At 44.5% G+C, this 21,438-nt stretch overlaps 2 protein-coding genes across 3 annotated transcripts in view; both read right to left on the bottom strand.

Annotated features, from left to right (window-relative positions):
- MOB3B (MOB kinase activator 3B) overlaps nucleotides 1–21,438 on the bottom strand; it is a 236,388-nt gene that overhangs the window by 25,072 nt on the left and 189,878 nt on the right. The window contains exon 4 of one of the 2 annotated variants that reach the window (XM_029201578.1): nucleotides 5,826–7,256. The exons of the other annotated variant lie outside the window; for it this stretch is intronic. Within the exon in view, the coding sequence (XP_029057411.1) occupies nucleotides 7,227–7,256 (30 nt within the window). The 3' untranslated portion in view covers nucleotides 5,826–7,226. Of the gene's footprint in view, nucleotides 1–5,825; nucleotides 7,257–21,438 lie in introns of those variants that run through there. 2 annotated transcript variants of the gene reach the window in all.
- The window catches only part of EQTN (equatorin), a 74,378-nt gene that overhangs the window by 34,878 nt on the left and 18,062 nt on the right, over nucleotides 1–21,438 (bottom strand).

Raw genomic sequence — 21,438 nt, 5'->3', positions numbered from 1 at the left:
CAGCATCTTTGCCCTAAGTGAAATAATTAGCCTTTAGATAAATAAACAAGTCACAATGTACGATTTTTCTAAATGCTGCTGCCTCTTATGGATGGATGTCAGCATGTAGTTTTTAGCAATACTAAATATATCATTGTAGAGACATTATATGCAGTTATGGAGAAACAGTTATCCAAAATATTGTTTCTGGGTTAATAAACAGGATTCTGTTGATACTTTTGTACCTCTATGTTCTATATATTTCTTGAAAATGCTTACACTCTTATCCTTTGCTGATTTGGTTATAGGTGAGGTCACATCTCAGTTATATGATACAATTTCCTTTGGAGCAGTTATTCAACTTAATCTAGTATGCAGTAATATTTATAAGCTCAATCAAAGTTTAATTAGATTGAATTGGATGTCCTCATTTGGGTTTTCATTTATTAAGTACTGGAAATTTTTGTTTGTTTTTTTGTCCTCATTAAAACTCAGTTAGATGATGAATGCTGCATTAAAACAAGAAGTTTCCGTTAAAATAACGTGTTCTGTTAAAATCTACTTCACAATGAAATAGAAAAATCAGATAAAATATGTAATTGTTATAAATGACACTACGATTGCTTCCCAATGACAGTTCTTTATCATTTTGGTCAATGTAGCAATGAAGTCTGCTTGGAAGCAAAGTTGAAATTTAAGAATTTAGGATATTGAAAGATTGCATAGATTTAATGATCAGCTTAGCTTCCACGGGAAGCAAGCTTCTTACGGGAGTATCAATTTTGCTGTTGTTGGGTGGAAGGACTGAAGGCATCTGGTTTGAATTTATTGTCTTCTAAGACAGTTTTCCATATATTATCATTAATACAATGTAGGTTACTAGGGAGAATATAATAATACACCAGGTATACAATGTGTATGGCGATACATTTGAAAATTAAAATAGTGGTTTCCTCAGGGGCCTCTCTAGACATGGTAAAGCAGGGGCTGTGACCTGACATGCCTTAGGGGAGTGGCAAAAAATGTACATGAGTGAAGCATCCCAGTGTAAGAGGACAGTGGTACATTAGAGAGACAACTCCATCAAAATGGGTCAGCCACTTCTCAGCCAATTCCTGAAAACAAAAGCCTTGTGTGGCCAGATCTTCTGATTTTGTAAGAGAAGCCAGAAATTTTCATGTGTCAAATTTTCCGATTTTTAAATGTCGGTACTAGTTAAACAACAACAACACCTACAGTCTACGTAGGTCCAACAAAACATGCCTGCAGGACAAATTCCGTCCATAGCCCGCCTCTCTGTCACTTCTTGGTACACATTTCAGACAGTGGAACTGAGAAACAGAGAAACCCTTATATGTGTGATTGAGTTCCAGAAATCTCGTTCCTCACTGCCCTGTGTCTAGAAATCACCTCGTCACAAACAGCTTTCGTCAGACATAGTATTCTATTGTTGCTATTAGGAACAGGGGCTACGTTTGGAGTCATTTACAATGATTACACAGTGACTGTAAATGTACTAATATCAATAATATATAAGTATATAGAATTTACATGTTTCTGCTTTTCCAAATATGTTAATATTTTAATCTTACATCAGTGTCCAAAAATAATTATAAGCTACATAGGAGCAAATCTAGGACCCCAGTTGCAGTTCAGAAATCTGAGGTGCAGAACAATTAAATATACTACCCAAGGTCATACAAATAAGGTAGTGGCAAGCCTGAGATTAAACCTCAGGTGTGTTTACTCTGGTTGATGAGTTTTTTCTATAATCTAGACTTATTACCTTTATATGCCAGGCTGTTACCAAACTTAATACTGAATCCTACTGCAAGAAAAAAGATGTACAACATTAACCTGTTGAGAAGCTACACAATATGCATGACACCCTCCCGGGAAAATTTGTAATAGAATAAAGGAACCTCTGCTAAAATACAAATATGTGCATGTGTTCTAAAATAAGTTTTGAATTAGTTTTTTGTAGAGTTAACCTTTCTTTTCATTTATTTGTTCCAGGATCATTGCAGGATGAAGAATATGCTTGTTAAAGAAATAAAACAAACACATAAAAAAGACAAAATAGAAGATGGTTATGTGTCTTTTATTTGTAACATTTGAATTCCTAAGCTCACATAAAACTGATTTCATAAATATCCTTTAGTTTTATCTTGCATTTTAATTGTTTTTCATTGTTAGTCTGTTCTTAGAACCAAACCCTTAATTTAATCACAAATGGAACTAAAAATATGCTGAATCTTTTTTCTGATGCAATTAGAAAAGATACTGAAAAACTTTGAAATTAGAACATTAAAAGCTAGTAAAACAGCTTAACTGTCAGATTAGAAATGGACTCTTCCCTCTAAAAGTTACAAAAATCCTTATTTATTCATTGAAAACTGGTTACCCAGAATTAATAACTGCCCAGAGGGAAACAACGTGTTTTAAGTTTTTTTGTTGATATATTTTTAAAAGCAGGGAAAAAAAACCCATTAGTTCCAAAACACGCTTTGTTTCGCTAATTCTAGGAGAGAATCACCTATTTCATTAAGAACTAAAATGATCAAAGCACAAAGGACAACAGTATTAACCAAGTGACACATCAGACTCCTTTTAGTGATTTTGCCTTTGTACACATTCCTTGGTGGCTGTACTTTTCCTATGATATTTCTTGTTCTCACAGTGTGATACCCATAGGGTGTGGAAGCGGTGTAAGGTTAGAGACCATAGGAAGTGATGTGCTTCCATTAATGACCAGAATGACATAATCACCACAAAAAGAGAAGAGAAATTCTATCCACGTCCCCTAATGCTTTGCCAATTAAAGAGGAGATTAAAACAAAATAACTCAGTGTGATCTTACAGGGAACGCTAAAGGTAGGAAGGAAGGAAGCTAAAGAAGAAAAGCAAAATGGCGGAACAGAGTATAGATAAGGATTTAGTGCGGGCAAATACAATAGAAAAGAACATTTATAAATGTATAAAATCAAGTCAAGAGTTAGCAAAGACACAACATAGTTTGGAGATAGCATGCAGTAATTTCTTAATGTTCACTGCTAGTTACATCCATAATGCACAGTGACATGGAGAGCTTTGGGAAGGTTTCAGGCTGAAGTATAGTAATGTTAGCAGTGGGGCAACGAGACTTCCAAGAGAATTTCGCCATTGGGAGATGATAAATGCAGGAAGGCTGAAAGACACCTGGTAACAGTCTTCAAATATTTAGTGGCCATGCAAATAAAGCTCTCATTTAGTATGTTTTTACTTATACAGTCTTTGGATCTTAATGTGGGATACTAGAAAAGGTGAGCTGAAACGCACAGATAATAGTTTAACTCAAGTTGAATGGAAGGATTTCAGATTGAATCTGGTCTGTGGGTTATACCAAAGGATGCTGCAGAATTTCTGTGCCTGAAGATCGTTGAGAGGAGAATTGGTTTTTCACCTGGAATATTACTGATGTGGTTTGGGAGGGTAGAAGGAATAGCTTAAGAAATCTCTCGAAGTTGCTTCCATTCATCCTGGCCCTCAGAAATGAGCAAACACCCCAGGAAGAGAAAATGAGAAATCTCAGAAGTAGAAACTGACTCCAGATGGGTATTTCTCAATGTTTTAAAATTGTCATCCTCCTAAAGAGCCTTTTTAGACATTTTATTCCTAATCATCTCCCTATCCCTACGGAAATTTAATACTACATATATACTTCATATCTGTATATGTACTATGGTCAGGCCATGACCCAGTGTAATATGTAAGATTTCCTCCCCACCCAAATCAATTTTTGCACCCTTGGGCAATCACCATCAATGAAAATGCACGCTCTCTAAAATAAACCATCGGTCTGAATGGGAGGTCACTGAGGATGGGAGAAAAAAAAGTTATATATGTCTTAACTCTGGCTTCAGGGACCGCACAAATTCTCATTAGTCAGCATACTCATGCATTACCTGCAGAGGGAAACTTTTTGTGTCCTCTTCTGTTAAATGGGAAAAGATGAATTCTCTGTCACTGCTATATCATCTAACTGCAATGGCTGTAATCTTTTGGAGATCCTGGACCTCCTTGTGAATACTAGGAAAGGAAAGCACATATGTACAGTCTCACACTCTATAAAATGTATGCATACAGAATTTCAGATCTTTATAATGAATTATGGAACTTTATAATGAATGGATCAGGCAGATAACACCTCAACCCACTGATCAAGCTTAATATTTATCATAAAAAGAGACAACTAGACATTATATGCTTCCTGATATGATGCAAAAGGAAAGAAACACATCACTTACATAGTATTCTTGCTAAAAAATGTTTAACCTGAATCTAATAATGAGGAAACAATCAGAAAAAAAAGCCAGATCGTGGAACATTCTACAAACAAACCAGCCAGAACTCTTTACTAATGTCAGTGTCATGAAAGACCCACATACACACGCGCACGCACACACACACACACGTACACACACACCTCACACATACATAAAAGAAGGACTCTAATCCATTAACTAAAGAGAATGACAACTACGGGTATATGGATGTCATTGTAAGCTTTCCTTTTTGAAATTTCCACTTTGACATTTCTCAAAAACAAAAAAAGAAAATCATGGATACATGTATTACTCAACTAAAAAAAAAAAATAGTGGGAAATGAGGGAGAGCGAGCCAGGTTAAGAGGAAGAAGCAAGATGTCAGTCTCAGACCCAGAGAGTAGGAGATGCCTGAAGAGCTGCCAGGAGCTCAGATCTCCATTTGCCAGGAGAGGTACTTAGCATGTAGTCAGGCCAAAGAGATAAAAGATCGTCTGTAATGATTTTCTTCAGAATTTGCCAAACAAAGTTCTACGGGAATAGGAACAGTCTGTAATTAAAACGTAAGAGTGATTTGCCAGCACTTACCCTAGCAGTGCGAGCAATACAACCAGGGGGAAGTTGTTCCAAGAAGTTTTAAAAAACTCTGGATTTTTTTTTAATTGAATGCAAATTGCATATGCACAGTTAACAGAAAATAACCTTCAAAAGACTTCATAACAGAAGTCTTCAGAGTCCAGCATCCTACTTGATCAGGCATTATTGAAATACCGGAACTTAGTCAACTTTTTTTTTTTTTTTTTTTTTTTTGGGGTCCGGGGGCCTCTCACTGTTGTGGCCTCTCCCGTTGCGGAGCACAGGCTCCGGACGCGCAGGCTCAGGGGCATGGGCTACGGTCCCCAGCCGCTCCGCGGCATGTGGGATCTTCCCGGACCGGGGCACGAGCCCGCGTCCCCTGCATCGGCAGGAGGACTCTCAACCACTGCGCCACCAGGGAAGCCCAACTTAGTCAACTTTTTAATGCAAAACTCCTGTGTTTTCCATTGTGCAGAGCTTCAGAGTTCCTCCCAGGGCCTGGGCTCCATGCTGTCATTTCTCTGTCTCACTGCTCAACGCTCCCACGTGGCACTAACTGCATCGTGCATAGGTCGGGAAGACGGGCTCATTTGTCTGATCTCTGGATGCTTAGGACAGTCAGATATCCTTTCAGCCAAAAATGATGCTGAGAAAAATCTTTGCCTATCTTGTCCTCTCGAAGTTACTTAGGAAGCAAAAAAACAAAAAGCAAAAAAGGTACGTTTGTTGTTGATCAGAGCGCAACAATATGGAGAGAGGTAGCAGCACTTGGATTCCATGAGACAACTTTGACGAGATACAAAGCAAGGGTCGGTTTGCCGGGTTAGGTCAACACAGAATGCCACGGTGCCCAGACAGTTGACCCTTTCTCGGTTTGGACCAAGAAAGACTTCATGCCTTTCTAGGCTCTCGCAGCAGCTCCAAATGGTTTTTAACACATTACATGCAATGAAACAAAATCAGAGCTGTTGAGTTACTCTTTAATCAGCATTACATTGAAATGCCCTAATACATTCTTATCTACATCCCTCCACCAACTGCTATTTTGTCGAATTCAAATGCTCACTGGAAGTATCATCACCCCCTAGTCATAGGCTCTCAGGACCACCACGGTTTTGCGAATGAATCAGAGAAGGCAACATTGCTTCAGCTAAAAGTCACTTAGCTTTCAAAAGGCAGGATGTAGCACAGAATGATTCTGTCTACTGGGATAGAAACACTGGGAAGGATGGGAGAAGGAAGTTGGCTCCAGCTCCACTGTTACCTTGGCAACTGTGGCGCCAGCATCCTCCGGGCAGAAATTAACTTTGTGCCATAATATCATAGGGCAGAGGAAGGGAGAGCGCAGAGGAAGAGGAAGAAAACATCGGCTAGATCTAGAAGCTCAGAGGGCCGTCTGGGACGATTACGAATCAGTGGGCGGGGCATTTGAGCTACAGGCACCAAATTACCCATTGTACTTTTGTTGGGGTTTTTTTTTCCACTGAAATTTCAGTATTGTTCGAAGATAGCCACCACGCCCTTTAATAATGAACAAACACTGCACTAATTTGGCTGAGGGCATCTGCTGATCATTCTTGGTCATTTATAACTTCCTTTTATTTCTCTCTTCGGGGAAACAGGGAAAAAAAAATATCTTGAACGGAAGAGACAAGGAATGGTGTGGTTATAAAAAGCACATTCTGTTGAGGGTGAACTGGTAACTAGTTAGCCTTAGGCTAAAGACCAGTCTCTTCCCTGCAATGAAAGTGTGCAGACCCTATCTGGGGCAAGACAAGCCACCCCGTGGAGTAGTCCCTGGTCAAACTGCTTATGGGGGAAACTGCACTGATGCTGTGGCACGGGCCTCGGACCTCCCAGCCAAGACCACGGCATCAGGGCCAGAGCCTGCAGGGACCGCACAGGAAGGCTTGTTAGAGAAAAACTGGCTGTGCGTCCAGAGCTCCAAAATTCACTGGGTACTCGGAAAACACGTTACAGAAAAGGCAGCCGGCTGACGAGACAGGTAAGTGGAAAAGTACAGGTAAGTATCTCAGTCTCAAAACCTGAATTCCAGTAAAGCTTAGGTGGCAGGTCACAGGCAGAACTGCGACACGCATGTAAGTGCAGAGGCTTCCTTCCTCCAGGATGGGTGAGGGGCCGTCCTTCTCTCCTGGCCAGGTCCACAGGTCACGGCTAGCAGCGCTCAGACGGTTAAGGGCACACGAAATGAGCGGGGAACATCTCTCAGGAGTCACCGTCGGTCTCCAGCTTGCCTGCTCCTGGAAGTAGGTGCGCCTTTTCAGCCAGGGAGGTCTCCCTCCTGCCGGCCCGGGACTCCAGGAGGAAACAGCTTTTCCTCTTTCTTCCGTAGGGTAAGATGGGGCGTTAGTGACACATCCTGCTCGTCATCTCTTTCTGGAAAGCAGGGGGAGAAGGATGGTTAGGAGTAACTATAAGCAGAGCAATGACTTGTTGAAGGATTCTGAAAATACCCTGGCAACCTCTGGAGCCTTTAAACCAGAGCTTGCAAGCATGGCCCAGGAATAAGGCTCTGCATACAGATGTGTTCCACTGGCTGCAGGCTTTTTTTTTTTTTTTTATCAAAGCAATGTTTAAAAACCTCAGCTAACTTGCCAAAAATCCAGGTTGCTCTGTGTTTTGGAAAAATTGCAAGATCTGGAGCCACTGGGCAGCTGAGTTGAGAATTGCTGTCCTCTTCAGATGCAGAATACACTCTCCAGTTTGCCCCAGTCTCCACCACTCCCAGCAGTCTCCCCATCAGGAGTGAAGTATCACTTGCTGGTTGATATGATCATTGGATTTAGACGGCTGTTTTCCTTACAGTAGAGCACAATTTCTCTTTACGTAAGTTTCAATCAAAGATGAGAAAATGAAGGATAGGTACAAGTCAAGAAAAGTGGGAGGAAGGACATTTCTTAATAGAAATGAAGACTATTCCAATGTGTCTGACAGTCAACCACAACCAGCTGGCCTTTCTATAAATGCTCTTGTGGGCATTTATAGATCCCAAATGTGCCATCTGTTCTCCTTCTCTGGGTCTCTGCACAGGCGAGACCCTTGCCCGTGGCCTGCTCCTACCACGCCCTGCTCTCTTGGCTAACTGCCATTCATTTTCCCAACTCCAGCAAGATGACTCTGATCTGCCAGGGAGGCCTTCAGGCACTCCCGCCCCTACCACTGTGGATCAGCCACGCCCCCCACCTGTGCCCACCTGGAGGCCTGCGTGCAAGGAGCCAGTTTGTACACCTGTGTGTGTGTGTGTGCATGCGCGTGCACACACATGGGCGACGGGCATGTGGGTTAGCTCTACTTGTGAGCTCCAAGGTGTCAGGAAGAAGAAACCCTCACTAGCACAGTGCCTGGCACAGGGCAGCAGCTCCTCTTTCATCCTTAAGAATGTCCTGGATCGCAGGCTGGGAAGGAGACTTGTGCCTTGTGGCATTTAGGAGGACACGTTTCATATATTTTAGTTAGATGAATGAGTCGCTTCTGAGGTCCACCTGCTGCAGAGCTGACGCCAGCTGCTACCTCTCTTGCACGCTGACCCCAGCTCACCCTCCAGCGCCCCCTATCAAATAGGAAACATCTGAGTAACAGGAGCTTGTGAATAGGCTTGCCAGCTGCTCAGAGACTCGATTAGAAAACCATACCAATGTGCTGGTTAAAAAAATAACCAAATATACAGAACAGAATCTAGGTACTTTTGCACCCTTATAATATCAAGCAAGGCAATTATGTAGAGATACGTATATTGAAAAATTAAGTGACCGTTTACTTATGCTCCGTACTTGTGCTATGGACCAGGTGCCTGGGAGATGAGGTCACTGTTCTCAAGGAACTACAGTCTATCAGGGAGAAAACGATATAAAATACAATGACATAAATGTTAATATTTAGAGGAGGAGATGAGGCATGGTAGAACCCAATCCACCCATCCCACTCTGCCCTCACTACCACCCTGTGTGACCTCCCTGAGCCTTCCGGTCTTAGCTGAAGTGGCCCCTTTCTAGGGATACCCTTCCGAACCTCCAGGATAGGGCATCACCTCTTCTGCTCTTTCATAGCACCCTTCTCCACAACCAGGATAGTCTTTCTGTTTCGCTCCTGCCTCCTGGATTCATCCCTTGTAAGAGCCTGTAAGACCCACGGAGAAAAGGGCTGTGTCTGTGGCCTGTGCTGTGTCCCCAGTGCCTGGCAAGTGATGATGGATAAAATGTTTGTGCAATCCAGCAATGAATGGGCTCCCAGTGTCCTCATCTGTGAAGCAGACCAGTGATGCCTACTTGAGGTGAGTGGGAAGGTTAAAGAGTATTCATGGACAGAGTACGCATTCATTCCCTTTCCTGATCTCTCCAGAAGCACAAACATGGCAGCAGCCACTGTGTGCTGGGAAGGCAGAGCCTTGAGAGGACTTCTCTGATAACGTACCCACTGAGATGGACTCCACAACCTAGAGGAGGAAGAGTCTGACAGGTGAGGGTGGGAGAAGGGGGACTGGAAAACAGGGGCTGTGGCTGGAGGGAGGCACAGTCGAGGTGGAGCCCGCCAGGGATCTGATGCTGCTGTGGCTGGAGCAGGGGGGCCAGGGCAGGATGGGGACGCAGGGGTGGGGAGACAGGTAAGTGCACAACTATTTGAATAAGGACCCAGGCACCTGGTGTGGGGGGATGGAAATAGATGATGACAACCTGAAAAGGAATTTGCTGTTCCTCTGTTAAGCTTCCAAAGGTTCTTGTGTTTTTGGTTAACTTTTTGTGACAGAGATGGGAAAAATTAGGTGGGAATTGGGTGGGAATACAAAGTGTGTGTGTGTGTGTGTGTGCGCGTGTGCGCGGGTGTGTGCGGGTGAGTTTGAAAGAGTGAGAGCAAGAGAGTGAAGGAGAGATCATGGGATGAAGACAACTTTGCCTTTATAACTAATTCTCATAATTATTTGCAATGGGTCAGGATTACAGAAAGAAAGGAACTAGCATTTGTTAAGCCCCTATGAGTTGCAGGTGCTTCAGGTGGTTATATTAATATCATTGCCTCTGTAAAACTTTGACAGAAGAGGAATCTAGGCCTCAGAGCAGAAGTGATGTGCTCAGGGTGAACAGGTATGGTGGACGGTGAGCTGCCGAGCTTAAATGGTAACAGTTGCTTCCATCAAACAAAGGTTTGCTGTTGTTTAGTCTCGGTGTCCCTCACGGCTCTACAGATATCACTTCATGTAACCCTTACCCTGATCCTGTGAAGTAAGCTTTGCCATCCCCATTGGTCTGATGAGGAAACAGGCACAGAGACAGAATAACTTATCAAAGTCACACAGAAAGTGGCAGAAGTAGAGATTTAAACTCAGATCTATCTGGATGCAAAGGCCAGCTCTTTCCACTACACCTCATGACCATGGTTTAAGCCTCTGAGACATTCTTATGAATATGCATTTGAGTGATATTGACATATTAATTAACAATTAATTGCAATCGTTCCTGAGTTTTCAAAATGCCGAAGAGATAGTTTTTCTTTATCCAGACTGAGTTACAAGTGCAATCGGTAAATACTAAAACAATTATGCCACTAAAAGACTATAGACACTAGAAATATGGAAGACTTTTTTTTTTTTTTTTTTTTAAGGAAAGCAGAAGAGGGAAAAGATTGAGAGAGGATATGGGACTTAAGCAAAACCACTGAGTTAGTCTGTGAAAAGCCAGGACCAGTGCTTTCCTCACCACACCGTGCAGCCTCAAATGCAGGAGAAAAACTTTACTATGAGGCCTCTTAACATTCTTACAGGGAATGAATGGTTGAAGTAGATCTGAAACTTGAGGAAGGACATCTCAGTTGGATCCGCCCTGCAAAAGCCTACAAGCCTTCACAGCTGTATTCTAGCGATTTCCCACTGGGTGGCGCCAATGGGCTGGCTAAAAACCAACTGGTTCTGAGAAAAAAAACCCAAACCAAAAAAAACAAAAAACAAAACCACAACCACCACCAGACAGGACTTCCCTGGTGGCGCAGTGGTTGGGAGTCCGCCTGCCGATGCAGGGGACACGGGTTCGTGCCCCGGTCCCGGAAGATCCCACATGCCGCGGAGCGGCTGAGCCCGTGAGCCATGGCCGCTGAGCCTGCGCCTCCGGAGCCTGTGCTCCGCAACGGGAGAGGCCACAACAGTGAGAGGCCCGCGTACCGCAAAAAAACCCAAAAACAAACGAAAACCAGACAATATTGGGTTCCATGGCTTTCCTCTTCATCACAGCCCTCCTGCAGGCATTCAGCAGTGCCAACACACGTTCCTTCCTATCGGGGAGAGTGGCTGAAACAACTCCTATGCAGTTTGCTCTGTAGGGATGAATTTGCCATTGCAGGAGTTATCTGAACCCACCATGTATTAAGTCCACTAAAGAACTCCAACAGGTGCTTAAGAGGTTTCTGCAGAGGTAGTGTGAGTTTTCTGAGAAATGTGGCTGAAGGCTGTATTTGGTTTGTACATGAAGACTTTTCAAGCACCCAGACTTTTAAAAATCCATTCTTAAGGAAAGAGTCAGGTCAGGTTTTGGTTGTGCTCAGTCGGTACCATTGCGGCAGAACCTGATTCTGCAAAGTCCCTGATTGCTGACTCTCAGCAGAACAAAGTCCACGCTCTGCAGCCTGGCAAACAAAGCTGTTCTTAACTGGATCCACCCACCCTGCTCACCTCCTGTTGAAGCCCGGCCCACTCACCACACCCATCAGGCAAACTAGACTCCTCCCCATTCTCCAACAGCTCCGCTCTGTAACGTTTCTAGTAGCTTCTCATCGGCTGTTTCTTCCATCTGGCAAATGCTTTCTGCCCTTCTATGCCTGGCAAACTTTGATATCCTTCAAGATCAGAAAGGGTTAATTAGCTCCCTTCCCAGGTTCCTCCATCACTTTGCACACACCTGCACCACACTGCTTTCTACCAGCACTGGAACTCACCATTTCATCTTGCCTGAATCTGAACAGACCCTTAAAACTTTGTTATATAGTAATATATGATGAGGGATATTTTGGTCAAGTCACATAACAGTATGTATGGTTTGATCCAATTATATTAGGAAAAAATATAAAGTATGAGTCCAGCATGATAAGTTTACCTCTGGGTGAATGGAATAATATATGCTTTCTATTTCTGACATTTGCCTTTTACATATTCTCTAGCTTTTTAGATATTTTTAATATACATGTAATTTTTCCCAAAAAATAAGCTTCAGTCATTTAAAAAAAAAAAAAAGAGAGAAGTAGGGGCTTCCCTGGTGGCGCAGTGATTGAGAGTCCGCCTGCCGATGCAGGGGACACAGGTTCGTGCCCCGGTCCGGGAAGATCCCACATGCCGCGAAGCGGCTGCGCCCGTGAGCCATGGCCGCTGAGCCTGCACGCCCAGAGCCTGTTGCTCCGCAACGGGAGAGGCCACAACAGTGAGAGGCCCGCGTACTGCAAAAAAAAAAAAAAAAAAAAAGAGAGAGAAGTAGACCAAATCTCCACATTGAAATCATAGTTAGTTTTGGAAATGAATTTAAAATGATTTTGCCTAGTCTTTGTGGGGAACGGTGGTGGTGGATGAAATCAGCATACCTTCTGCATAAGATACTCAGCCACTTCTGATCTAAAACATTTAAAATTAAAATAGAGATCTTTGCTAGCATCTGAAAGTTTTATTTGTTTGTTTGTTTGAATATACACGGAACAAACTTGTGTGAATTCTACGAGTCAAATCTTCCTCTTATCTCTCAGTGTAGCCATTTTGAGAACTGGCCACGGAGGGAATAAACTGTCCAGAGAAGTAAAATGATTTATTCCGGGTCACGCAAATAATTTCTGACTCGACCAAGACTACGAAGAAACAAACTGACTTAGCTTACTACACCATACCATCACACATCCCAGTAATCGAATTTTCACATGGAATAAAGAAAGAAATGTGATGTCTGCTAGGTGTCAGTCATCATGCTAACATAACCATATGAATAAGTTAACATTAGGAATTATAAAATGAGCTCCAAAAAGGAGTGACAAAATCACAGGATCACAGACTACTGTTCAAGCTGGGAGGACACCTGGATGTGATCTAGTCCAACACCTTCATTCCAGATTTGTGAAGACCCGGCTGTGAGGGAGGAAGTGACTTGCCGAGGGTGGGGCCACTGATAAATGGCTGCGCCAGGACTCCTGACCTGTGGACCCTGCACTCCACATTGATTTCAGAGAGGCAACTTGTGTACACAAGGATTTCTTAAGAGTCACCTCAGTGTGCTTCAGGAAAATCCCTCTTGCATTACTGGCTCTCCTCCACGTAAACCTAAAACCTAAATGGCTCTCCACAGCTTTCAAACTAAGTCCCAACTCTAGCATCTAGCATTGGTGTAGACTACTCAAGCACTCGGCCGTCACTCCCCAACTCTCCTTCTCTACCGTTGAGCCCACAGCAATGCCCCTATATATGCTTTCCTTTGCTCCTCTCTTCCCAAAACACCTTTCTCCCAACTCCAGCATCCTTCGAGACCCTTGACCATTTTCCCCCCTCAGGAACACCATCTCTTACCCTCCCCACCGCATCCCCAAGAAGTCTCAGGTAGTCCTCTTCTGCTTTCCCTTTGTGCCCATAGTACCTCTCACATTGTTCTATGACACTTTATTAATTCCTGGTTCCAGCAAGAGATGAACCATATCTTGTTTCTGTTTGGACCCTGGTGCACAAGGCCTGCCACATACAAGGGGCTGTAAAAATATTTGCTAATTAGACAAAAATCCAATGAAGATGAACAATTATTAGGTCTTAAAGACCCAGTAAAATGAGAGGTAGAGGAAAATACAAACTGAATACCTACTATGGTGGAGGCACTTATATTTATTGTGTGTACTTCTTGCTCAAAACTCTGTGAAGTAGGCATTGCTCCTTCTCACTTACAGATGAGGAAACAGGCTCAGAGAACTGAAGTAACTTGTCCAAGTTCACGCAGCTAGCCAAGTGGAAGGATAAGGGTCAGATTTGGTTGCCTCAAAAACAAAAACAAGTAAGCAGACTAAATACATCCTGTTTCTATTACTCCACTGGGAGGAGAAATAAAAGGACGGAGGTTCTTTGTTTTTCTAGTGTTTTAACATATATTGGGCACAGAAGTGCTACAGCAACAGCATTTTAAAGCCAATTTCTTGTTTTTAATTCACCAACTTTCTGCTAATTCTGAGAAACAAGAAGGAGAAAGGGGAGGAAGAAATATTGGAAACAAAGCAATGATTTAGGAAGAACAGGACACAAAGGGACGAAAGGAAGGTGGGTATAGAAGGCGCAGCAGTGTGGTAAGAATGGGAACACTGGGCCCAGCGCTTTGTGAAAATGACCTTTGTGTAAGCGGGTCCTTCCCACCACCAGCCACCATGAAAACAGGGCAGCTTGAAACACACAGCATATCGTTAGATCTGGCCGAAAGAGGGAAGTATTCAATCAACAGCCTCTCATCTAACAGAACACAGGTACACACACACACACACACACACACACACACACACACACACACACACTTTCCTTCTCCAGTAATGGAGCTCCACCAACACATTTTAAAGGCACTATGTTAAGGTGATAGTTGCCAAAAAGACAAAGGAAAACGGTGAGTCCACCAAAAAGGGCCAAGGTGCGGGGCAGGGAGAGGGGGGCCGGGGGGAGGGGTGCTCCTTTTCTAATGTGCTTCCTTGTGACCAACCAGCAGCACAGCCTCAGGGCCCCCCCAGTTCCCGGCAGCCCCCTAAGCTGGAGCACGGCCACCCCTCACCTCTCCTCAGCCTCCTCTCAGATGAAGACAGATTTGGGAAAGTGGGTTTGAACTGCAGCGTGAATTACAGGGACCACATTTCTGGCTGGGCTGGGGGGATGGGATATGAGTAAACCCTGTAACTGAGAAGACGTCTTCATTCCCGACAACTTGGTTAGGTCCCCGGGGGGGTTGGCAGCCAGGTCAGCAAAATGACTTTCTGTGCAGCCTTGCATCCTACGAATTCCACTTCTTAAAGACTTTAAAACCTCCAAGTTGTATCCATATTATCCATTTGTTTCTTTTGCTATTGGCTCTTTTCCCCTCCCCTAACAAGTGCGTGGATTTGAAAATGTTGACCATCTGGAAAATTCCATTTCTCAAGGGTCTGCTCTCCCCACCACCCCATTCCAAACAAAGAGCTGCTGATGCCCATGCTAGGATTTCACCAGAACTACCCCTAACCCACCCGCCCCCTGGGGTCCTCAGCTCCTGGCCATACCCACTTCCCTCTGGCCATCTTTCTACACCAGAGGTCTAGCAGATACTTTGCTATTTCCTTATCTCGGGATCTAAGCCCCGGGTAGCAAAGCAAGTCCCTTTGGCAACGGCAGTTTTCCTCGAGGAGCAAGGAGGATGAGAACCAAAAGAAAAGCGAGCTGGCATCAGCAAGGACGCTATGATGGTCAGCTGAGCCGCACGGGGCAACGTGGGGTGATTCCTGAGTGCAGGCAGGGACAAGGGTTCAACGAGGACTCTTCTAGCATCATGACGCTGTGGGAAGCAGGGCCACACCAGTGTCAGAAGGACTCGAGGAACCGGCACGGGTGGCTTTAGGGAGGAAGTGATGCTGTGCAAGGTATTTGATTACGGGGATCAAAATCAGTTGTTGTCTTCGCATCATCCAGTTTGGAGGACTCAGAATTTCCCATGATACCATGCTGCCTTGTGATTCCAACGTGCAGACAAGGCCAAAGGCCTACACTCTCTAATCTCTGCTGGTATTATCAGCAGCGCAGGCTGGAAAGCTGCTGCTGAAGATCCAGAAACACACAAAACTTGTTTCCACTTCCCTCCATCTCCTACCAGAAAAAGTCTCAGCAAATTAAGTGACTGCAGGACTCTGGGACCTGCCCCCCTCCAGCCTTGCACACACCTTGCTTCTGTTTGTTTCTGCACGAGAGCCCCGTTTCCTTAGCCTGCCCAGAACACACCTGTTCATCCTTTCACGCCCTGTGTAAGTGTCTCCGGATGGGAGACAGAGAACTCAGGGAAAGGGAACAGGCCTCAGGGGAAAAGGAAAGAGAGAAAGACGATCCCGGAGGGCCCCAGGGCTGGGTGCTAAGAATGTGGCCTGGCAGTTAGCTCTCCCTCAGACAGCGTCTCCCTTAGCTCTGAAGGGCAGTATTTCACTTCAAGGGGGAGCCCAGTAAAATACCAGGCTGTTTGCTGCAGGGAAATCCCTGGAACAAGAGAGAGGAGGAGAAAAGAAAAGCAAACAAGCAGGTACAAAACATCCCCAGCCACTCTCCTGCCCAATCCCTGTGGGACAGCTAGTCTTCAGAAGGTAGAAACAGGGGGGCAGCTCCTGCCACCCTCAGGCACAGGGCGGCCATGCATCTCACCCACCCAGAGGAGGCCAGCTCTCCCCTGCTGCAGTGTTTCTCCTCTTGCTTTCTAGAATCCACAAAGCTGCACCTATGACATTGACCTTTTTCCCAAGTGCCTTGACAATTGCCGGGGTGGGGGGGGGGAGAGCAGGTAATTCCATGGGTGGGGCCTCCCAGGGCAGGACTTTGTAAGGAGCCCTCGGTTCCGCCCACACTGCAGGGCAGAGCCAGTGAGGATGATTAAGCCTTTGCCTACAGCAGGGCCACCCAACACGCTCCCCAGAAACGCGAGCCCAGTTCAATCTCCTTGGGTGAACTGGACCATTCAGAGCTGGTTCCAGAGATCGAGATCGCTGAGGGTCTTCACTTGTGAGCTGCCCAGGAGTCTCCGTGGTCCCGCCCCCTGGGTGCAGAGCACTTCCTTCTGCCCTCAGGGCCTCGAAGCCCTGAGGGTGCTGCTCTCCCCTGTGATCTTGTGGGCCAGGCTTCTGGGCCCGGAAGCTTCTGTTCCAAAGAACAGACAGACCACGGAGCAAAGAGCAGGTGCCTCGGGCGAGAGTTGCGCACCTGGCCTGAACGTTTTTAAAAACGTTTTTTCTTAACGTCGTTGTGTCTGTTAAACGGAGAAAGAATTCCAGGGGGAGACTGACACCAGCCACCTTAAATGATTTTTGGAACAAGGCTTTATACATATTAATAACTTGATGAATGAATAAATGAAGTAGTGCCAGGTCACCAAAGATGCAGTGAGTAAGATGGGGCAGTAGTATCCCAGCCTTAATGAATCAACGAAAGTGTATTGTACTGCTCACAGAGCAGTAGCTACCCTTCCGGCCCTTCTTTCTATGTGCCAAACTGTGCTCAATGCTTTATCCTCATGACTTCATTCAGTCCTTACAGCAGTCTCATGGGGTGAGTGGTACTATCCTCATTTTACAGACGACAGAACTGGGGTTAAGTACCTCGGTCAAAGTCACATCGTTCATTAGGGTAGCCAAGGTTGAAACTTGCAAACCTGTCTTCCTAACCAGTCTGCTATAACCCAAGGCATCGCCCTGAACGGATCTTCACTCGTATCCGCATGTGCTTTCAGATGAGTCTTTGGGTTGGCAGCCAAGCAAAGCAGCCCTGGCCGCCGGGGTGGGGGAGGGCAGTGTGGACGGGCCGGGGCCATGGCCGGTGGAGCCATCCGTGGGAGGCCCACGGCCAGGGCTGCGGACTTCCCTTGCTAGCATCCCCAGGTCTGAAGTCCTTTAAGGCAGGCAGGGCAGCCAGACTGCAAACATTTAAAAAAATTCTCCCCAATTCAAGTATACACGTGATCCAAACATCACACAGAAATTTAAAATGTTCTTTCTGCATTCTCTTAGGAATGTGGGTGGCACATAAGCCAAAAGAAATAAAAATAGAAACATGGCAGGCCAGACCACCCTACACAGGAAAGAAAAATATTTATTTGATTAATTCTGTTCCTAAACAGCAGCCCACATCACTGCCACAGAGGGCGGTCCCCACGCGGGTGTGTGTGTGAATGTGTGCACACGTATGCACACCCCCACATACATGTATACACATGTATGGATAGATAAACACAAAGACCTGCCACCCACAGAGAATATTTATTCATACTCATGCAAGAATCAAACTGCTCTTCTTTTCCCAAATCCGGCAAACATTAAAAATAAGTCACATTATGTAAACACATTCAGTCTCTTGATTTACACTTGTTCTTACAAGGGCAGAGCTGCACATTTTTGAAGCTCTCTCCTTTAACCACAGGAGATGGGATACGGACGCACGGCGGGCTGCCTCGTGGCGTATCATGAAAGCAAGAGAATGAATTGAAAACGTTTCGTCATCACTGCATTTCTCAAGATCAACTCAGCAGACTGCTGCCAGCCCCCGATCTGCCACTCCGTGCTTTTTAACATCCTGATTTCTCTGTAGATCTACCAACCATGTCTTCCCCCATCCCATCCCATCCCATCCCATCCCTCTCGCTGGTGCAGTGTTAGTTAACACTTGACCATGACAGTGCATGGATCCAGCCTGATTTCTGCTCAAAGCGATGCTACCTATAACCCAACAAGGCACAGTATTGGCCCTCTCTGGTGGTCTGTTGCTTCTCCCTCCTCCTTTCCATCTCTGCCTGCCCACCTCCTCCACAGCCTGGCTTGGGGTCCACACAGCCATAAGGGGTCTGACTCCCTGCCTCCCATACCCTGCATCTGTCAGCACAGCTGGACTGGTTTCTGGTAGATGCTACTTAAGCCCCTTGTTTTGGGATGAGCCACGGGTAACTCAATGCACGCACGCCCTTGGAGGGATGCAATAGATTTCAACGTGGCCCAGTGCCCACCTCTCGGGTTGCCCGGTTCTTTGAGGACTGTTTGTGGGAAGGCAGGTAAGGAACTCCCCCCCCCCCATTTGCTTCTGTCACTTGGCCTTTTCATGGGAGGCAGGGGTGGGGAGGGAAGAACACAGGCTGGGAAAGCATTCCCAGTCTAGGTTAGGCTGCAGGCACAGACTTTCAGTTATCCTGAGAGTAGCTAAATGCGTCCAGCTCTGGATGACATTCAAAACACCCTGACGAAGCATCATTTGTCATTTCGGGTGTAACCTGAAGTTCAAGGGCATGAGTCCCAGGAGGAAGAATTTACCGCCCCTGGGGAAAACAAAGGATTCCATAGAAGAGGGTCAGCCTGGCTGAATTCACCACAGGACAGAGCTTGCCATCACTTAATAAGACCTCTACTGTGTGTCTGATGAAAACATACGGAGATTTTTCTTCCTCAGTCAGCCTGTAATTTAGGAAATTTGTAGTTTCTTAGCAATCTCATACTTTTGGTAGAAACAAAGTATTATGTTGATGGGGTAAATAGACATGAAACAAACTTAATTTTCATTTTAATAAAATAAGACCTATTGCTAGGAGTTTGACTACCACCAACTGAAACATGTTCTCAAGCTCCCAAGGAGAGAAATGTAGCCTCTCCAGAGCTTTAGGGCCTGATCACCATTTTGTGCCCCACTTTGTAACTTTCATCTCTGCGGGGTGGTCATTGTGCTTCCCCTATGGAGAAACTGAAACTTGCAGAGGTTAGTGACGTGCCCAAGGTTACATGGTTAATACCTGGCAGAGCGAGAACTTAAACCAGTATCTGTCATTGGCATCTTGTCCACAGGCCTTGGAATCCTGTTTTTCCTCTACTTCAGGGACCTGGAAATTGCAGTCCTTGGCCCCAATCCAATCCACACCTGTTATGTATGGTCCATAAGCTAAGAATGACTTTTACACTTTTAAACAGTTGAAAAAAAATCAAAAGAAGAGTAATACTTCCTGGTGCAAGAACATTATATGACATTTAAACTTCAATCCTCATCAATAAAGGTGAAGTTGGAACCCAGTGACACCCTCTGTTTATGTGTTGTCCAGGGCTGCTTTCCCATGTCAATGGCGGAGCTGAGTAGATGTGGCCCACAGGCCAAAACACTCAATATCTGGATCTTTTCAGAAAAAGTTTGCTAGCATTGGTCTGTACCCCATGGGTACCTCGAGCAATGGGACTCTATTGTTTTAAAGCCCACGTGGTTATAAACGGTCCCCCAGCTGCCTTTCCAAAATCGACCTGGTCATAAATATCTCTCCTATCCTGGGACAGCAGTGATGCTGCATCAGTAAGACTATATATAAAATAGGTCACTAATAAGGACCTACCGTGTAACACAGGGAACTCTCCTCAATCCTCCATAATGACCTATATGGGAAAAGAATCTAAGAAAGAGTGGATATATGTATATGCATAACTGATTCACTTTGCTGTACAGTAGAAAGTAACACAACATTGTAAATCAACTATACTCCAATAAAAATTAAAAAAAAAAAGAAAACGCACGTGAGATAAGAATGGAGTAAACTCTGCACGTGCCTGCCTCCCTGATAACTAAACTTCGATGGCTTTCAGCGTATGAGAGGAGGAAAAGGGCTTTTTTTCTTATTCTCAGATTCCCAATTAATGAACCATGAAAACAACATGAATTTTACATAAAGGGAATGTGCTTTATAGGAATAAAGTAATTTTTACTTGTTAGGCCTCCTTCCTCACTTGGTCTTGATATTTGATTATGAAGCTGCAATTGTAGACATTTTAGCAACAGAGGTCATGATGTGCTATTGTTCTCCCAATGTGTTTTGCTCTCAGTATAAGAGGAAGTTGCCCAATGTATTGAAAGGTGGTAGGTAGTACCACTGCTTCAGCTGAGGAGAAATGAAAGCAGATATCTTCTTCCTTTGCATACTTTTTGTTCCCCTTTCTGGCCTCTATTGCACATCCTAAAGACCTGGCTTATATGTGAAAACAAAATAAAATAAAACAAAAATGAAAAACCATACCTATCAGGATGAAGATTTCTGGAGATGGACGGTGGTGAGGGTCGCACAACAAAGTGGGTTACTTAATGCCCATGAACTATACACTCGAAGACAGTTACGATGGTAAACTTTATATCATGTGTTTTTTACCATAATTTAAAGTAAAACCAACCAAACAACAACAAAAAAGACCCCACAGATATCAGTTTTAGAAAAAAAACAATTTCAAAAGCTTCAAGGAAGATTTTTATAGACAATTCCATTAAGAAAATGGAAAATAAAAAATCCCCAGGGAAGGGGTTTTGAAAGATTTGAAGCTTTTTCAGGAAAAAATGAGCATTATTGTGTGTTTGTGTGTGTGATTGCACACTTACGCTTGTGTGTGTGTGCTTTCAAGAAAACATTCATGTCAAAAGATGCTCAACATCATTAGTTATTAGGGAAATGCAAAGCAAAACTACAGTGAGGTACCACTTCACACCAGTCAGAATGGCCATCATCAAGAAATCTACAAACAATAAATGCTGCAGAGGCTGTGGAGAAAAGGGAACCCTCCTACACTGTTGGTAGGAAGATAAATTGGTACAGCCACTATGGAAAACAGTATGACGGGTCCTCAAAAAACTAAAAATAGAGTTGCCATATCCAGCAACCCAACTCTTGGGCATATATGTGGAGAAAACTATAATTTGAAAGGATACATGCACCCCAGTGTTAATAGCAGTACTACTTACAATAGCCAAGATGTGGAAGCAAGCTAAGTGTTCATCAACAGATCACTGAATAAAGAAGATGTGGTATACACACACACACACACACACACACACACACACACACACACACACACA

The sequence above is a fragment of the Monodon monoceros genome, unplaced genomic scaffold (assembly GCF_005190385.1).
Source record: "Monodon monoceros isolate NGI ecotype Baffin Bay Population unplaced genomic scaffold, NGI_Narwhal_1 Super_Scaffold_5, whole genome shotgun sequence".
In the NCBI taxonomy this organism is placed as follows: Eukaryota; Metazoa; Chordata; class Mammalia; order Artiodactyla; family Monodontidae; genus Monodon; species Monodon monoceros.
This window is presented reverse-complemented; position numbering and strand designations above follow the sequence as displayed.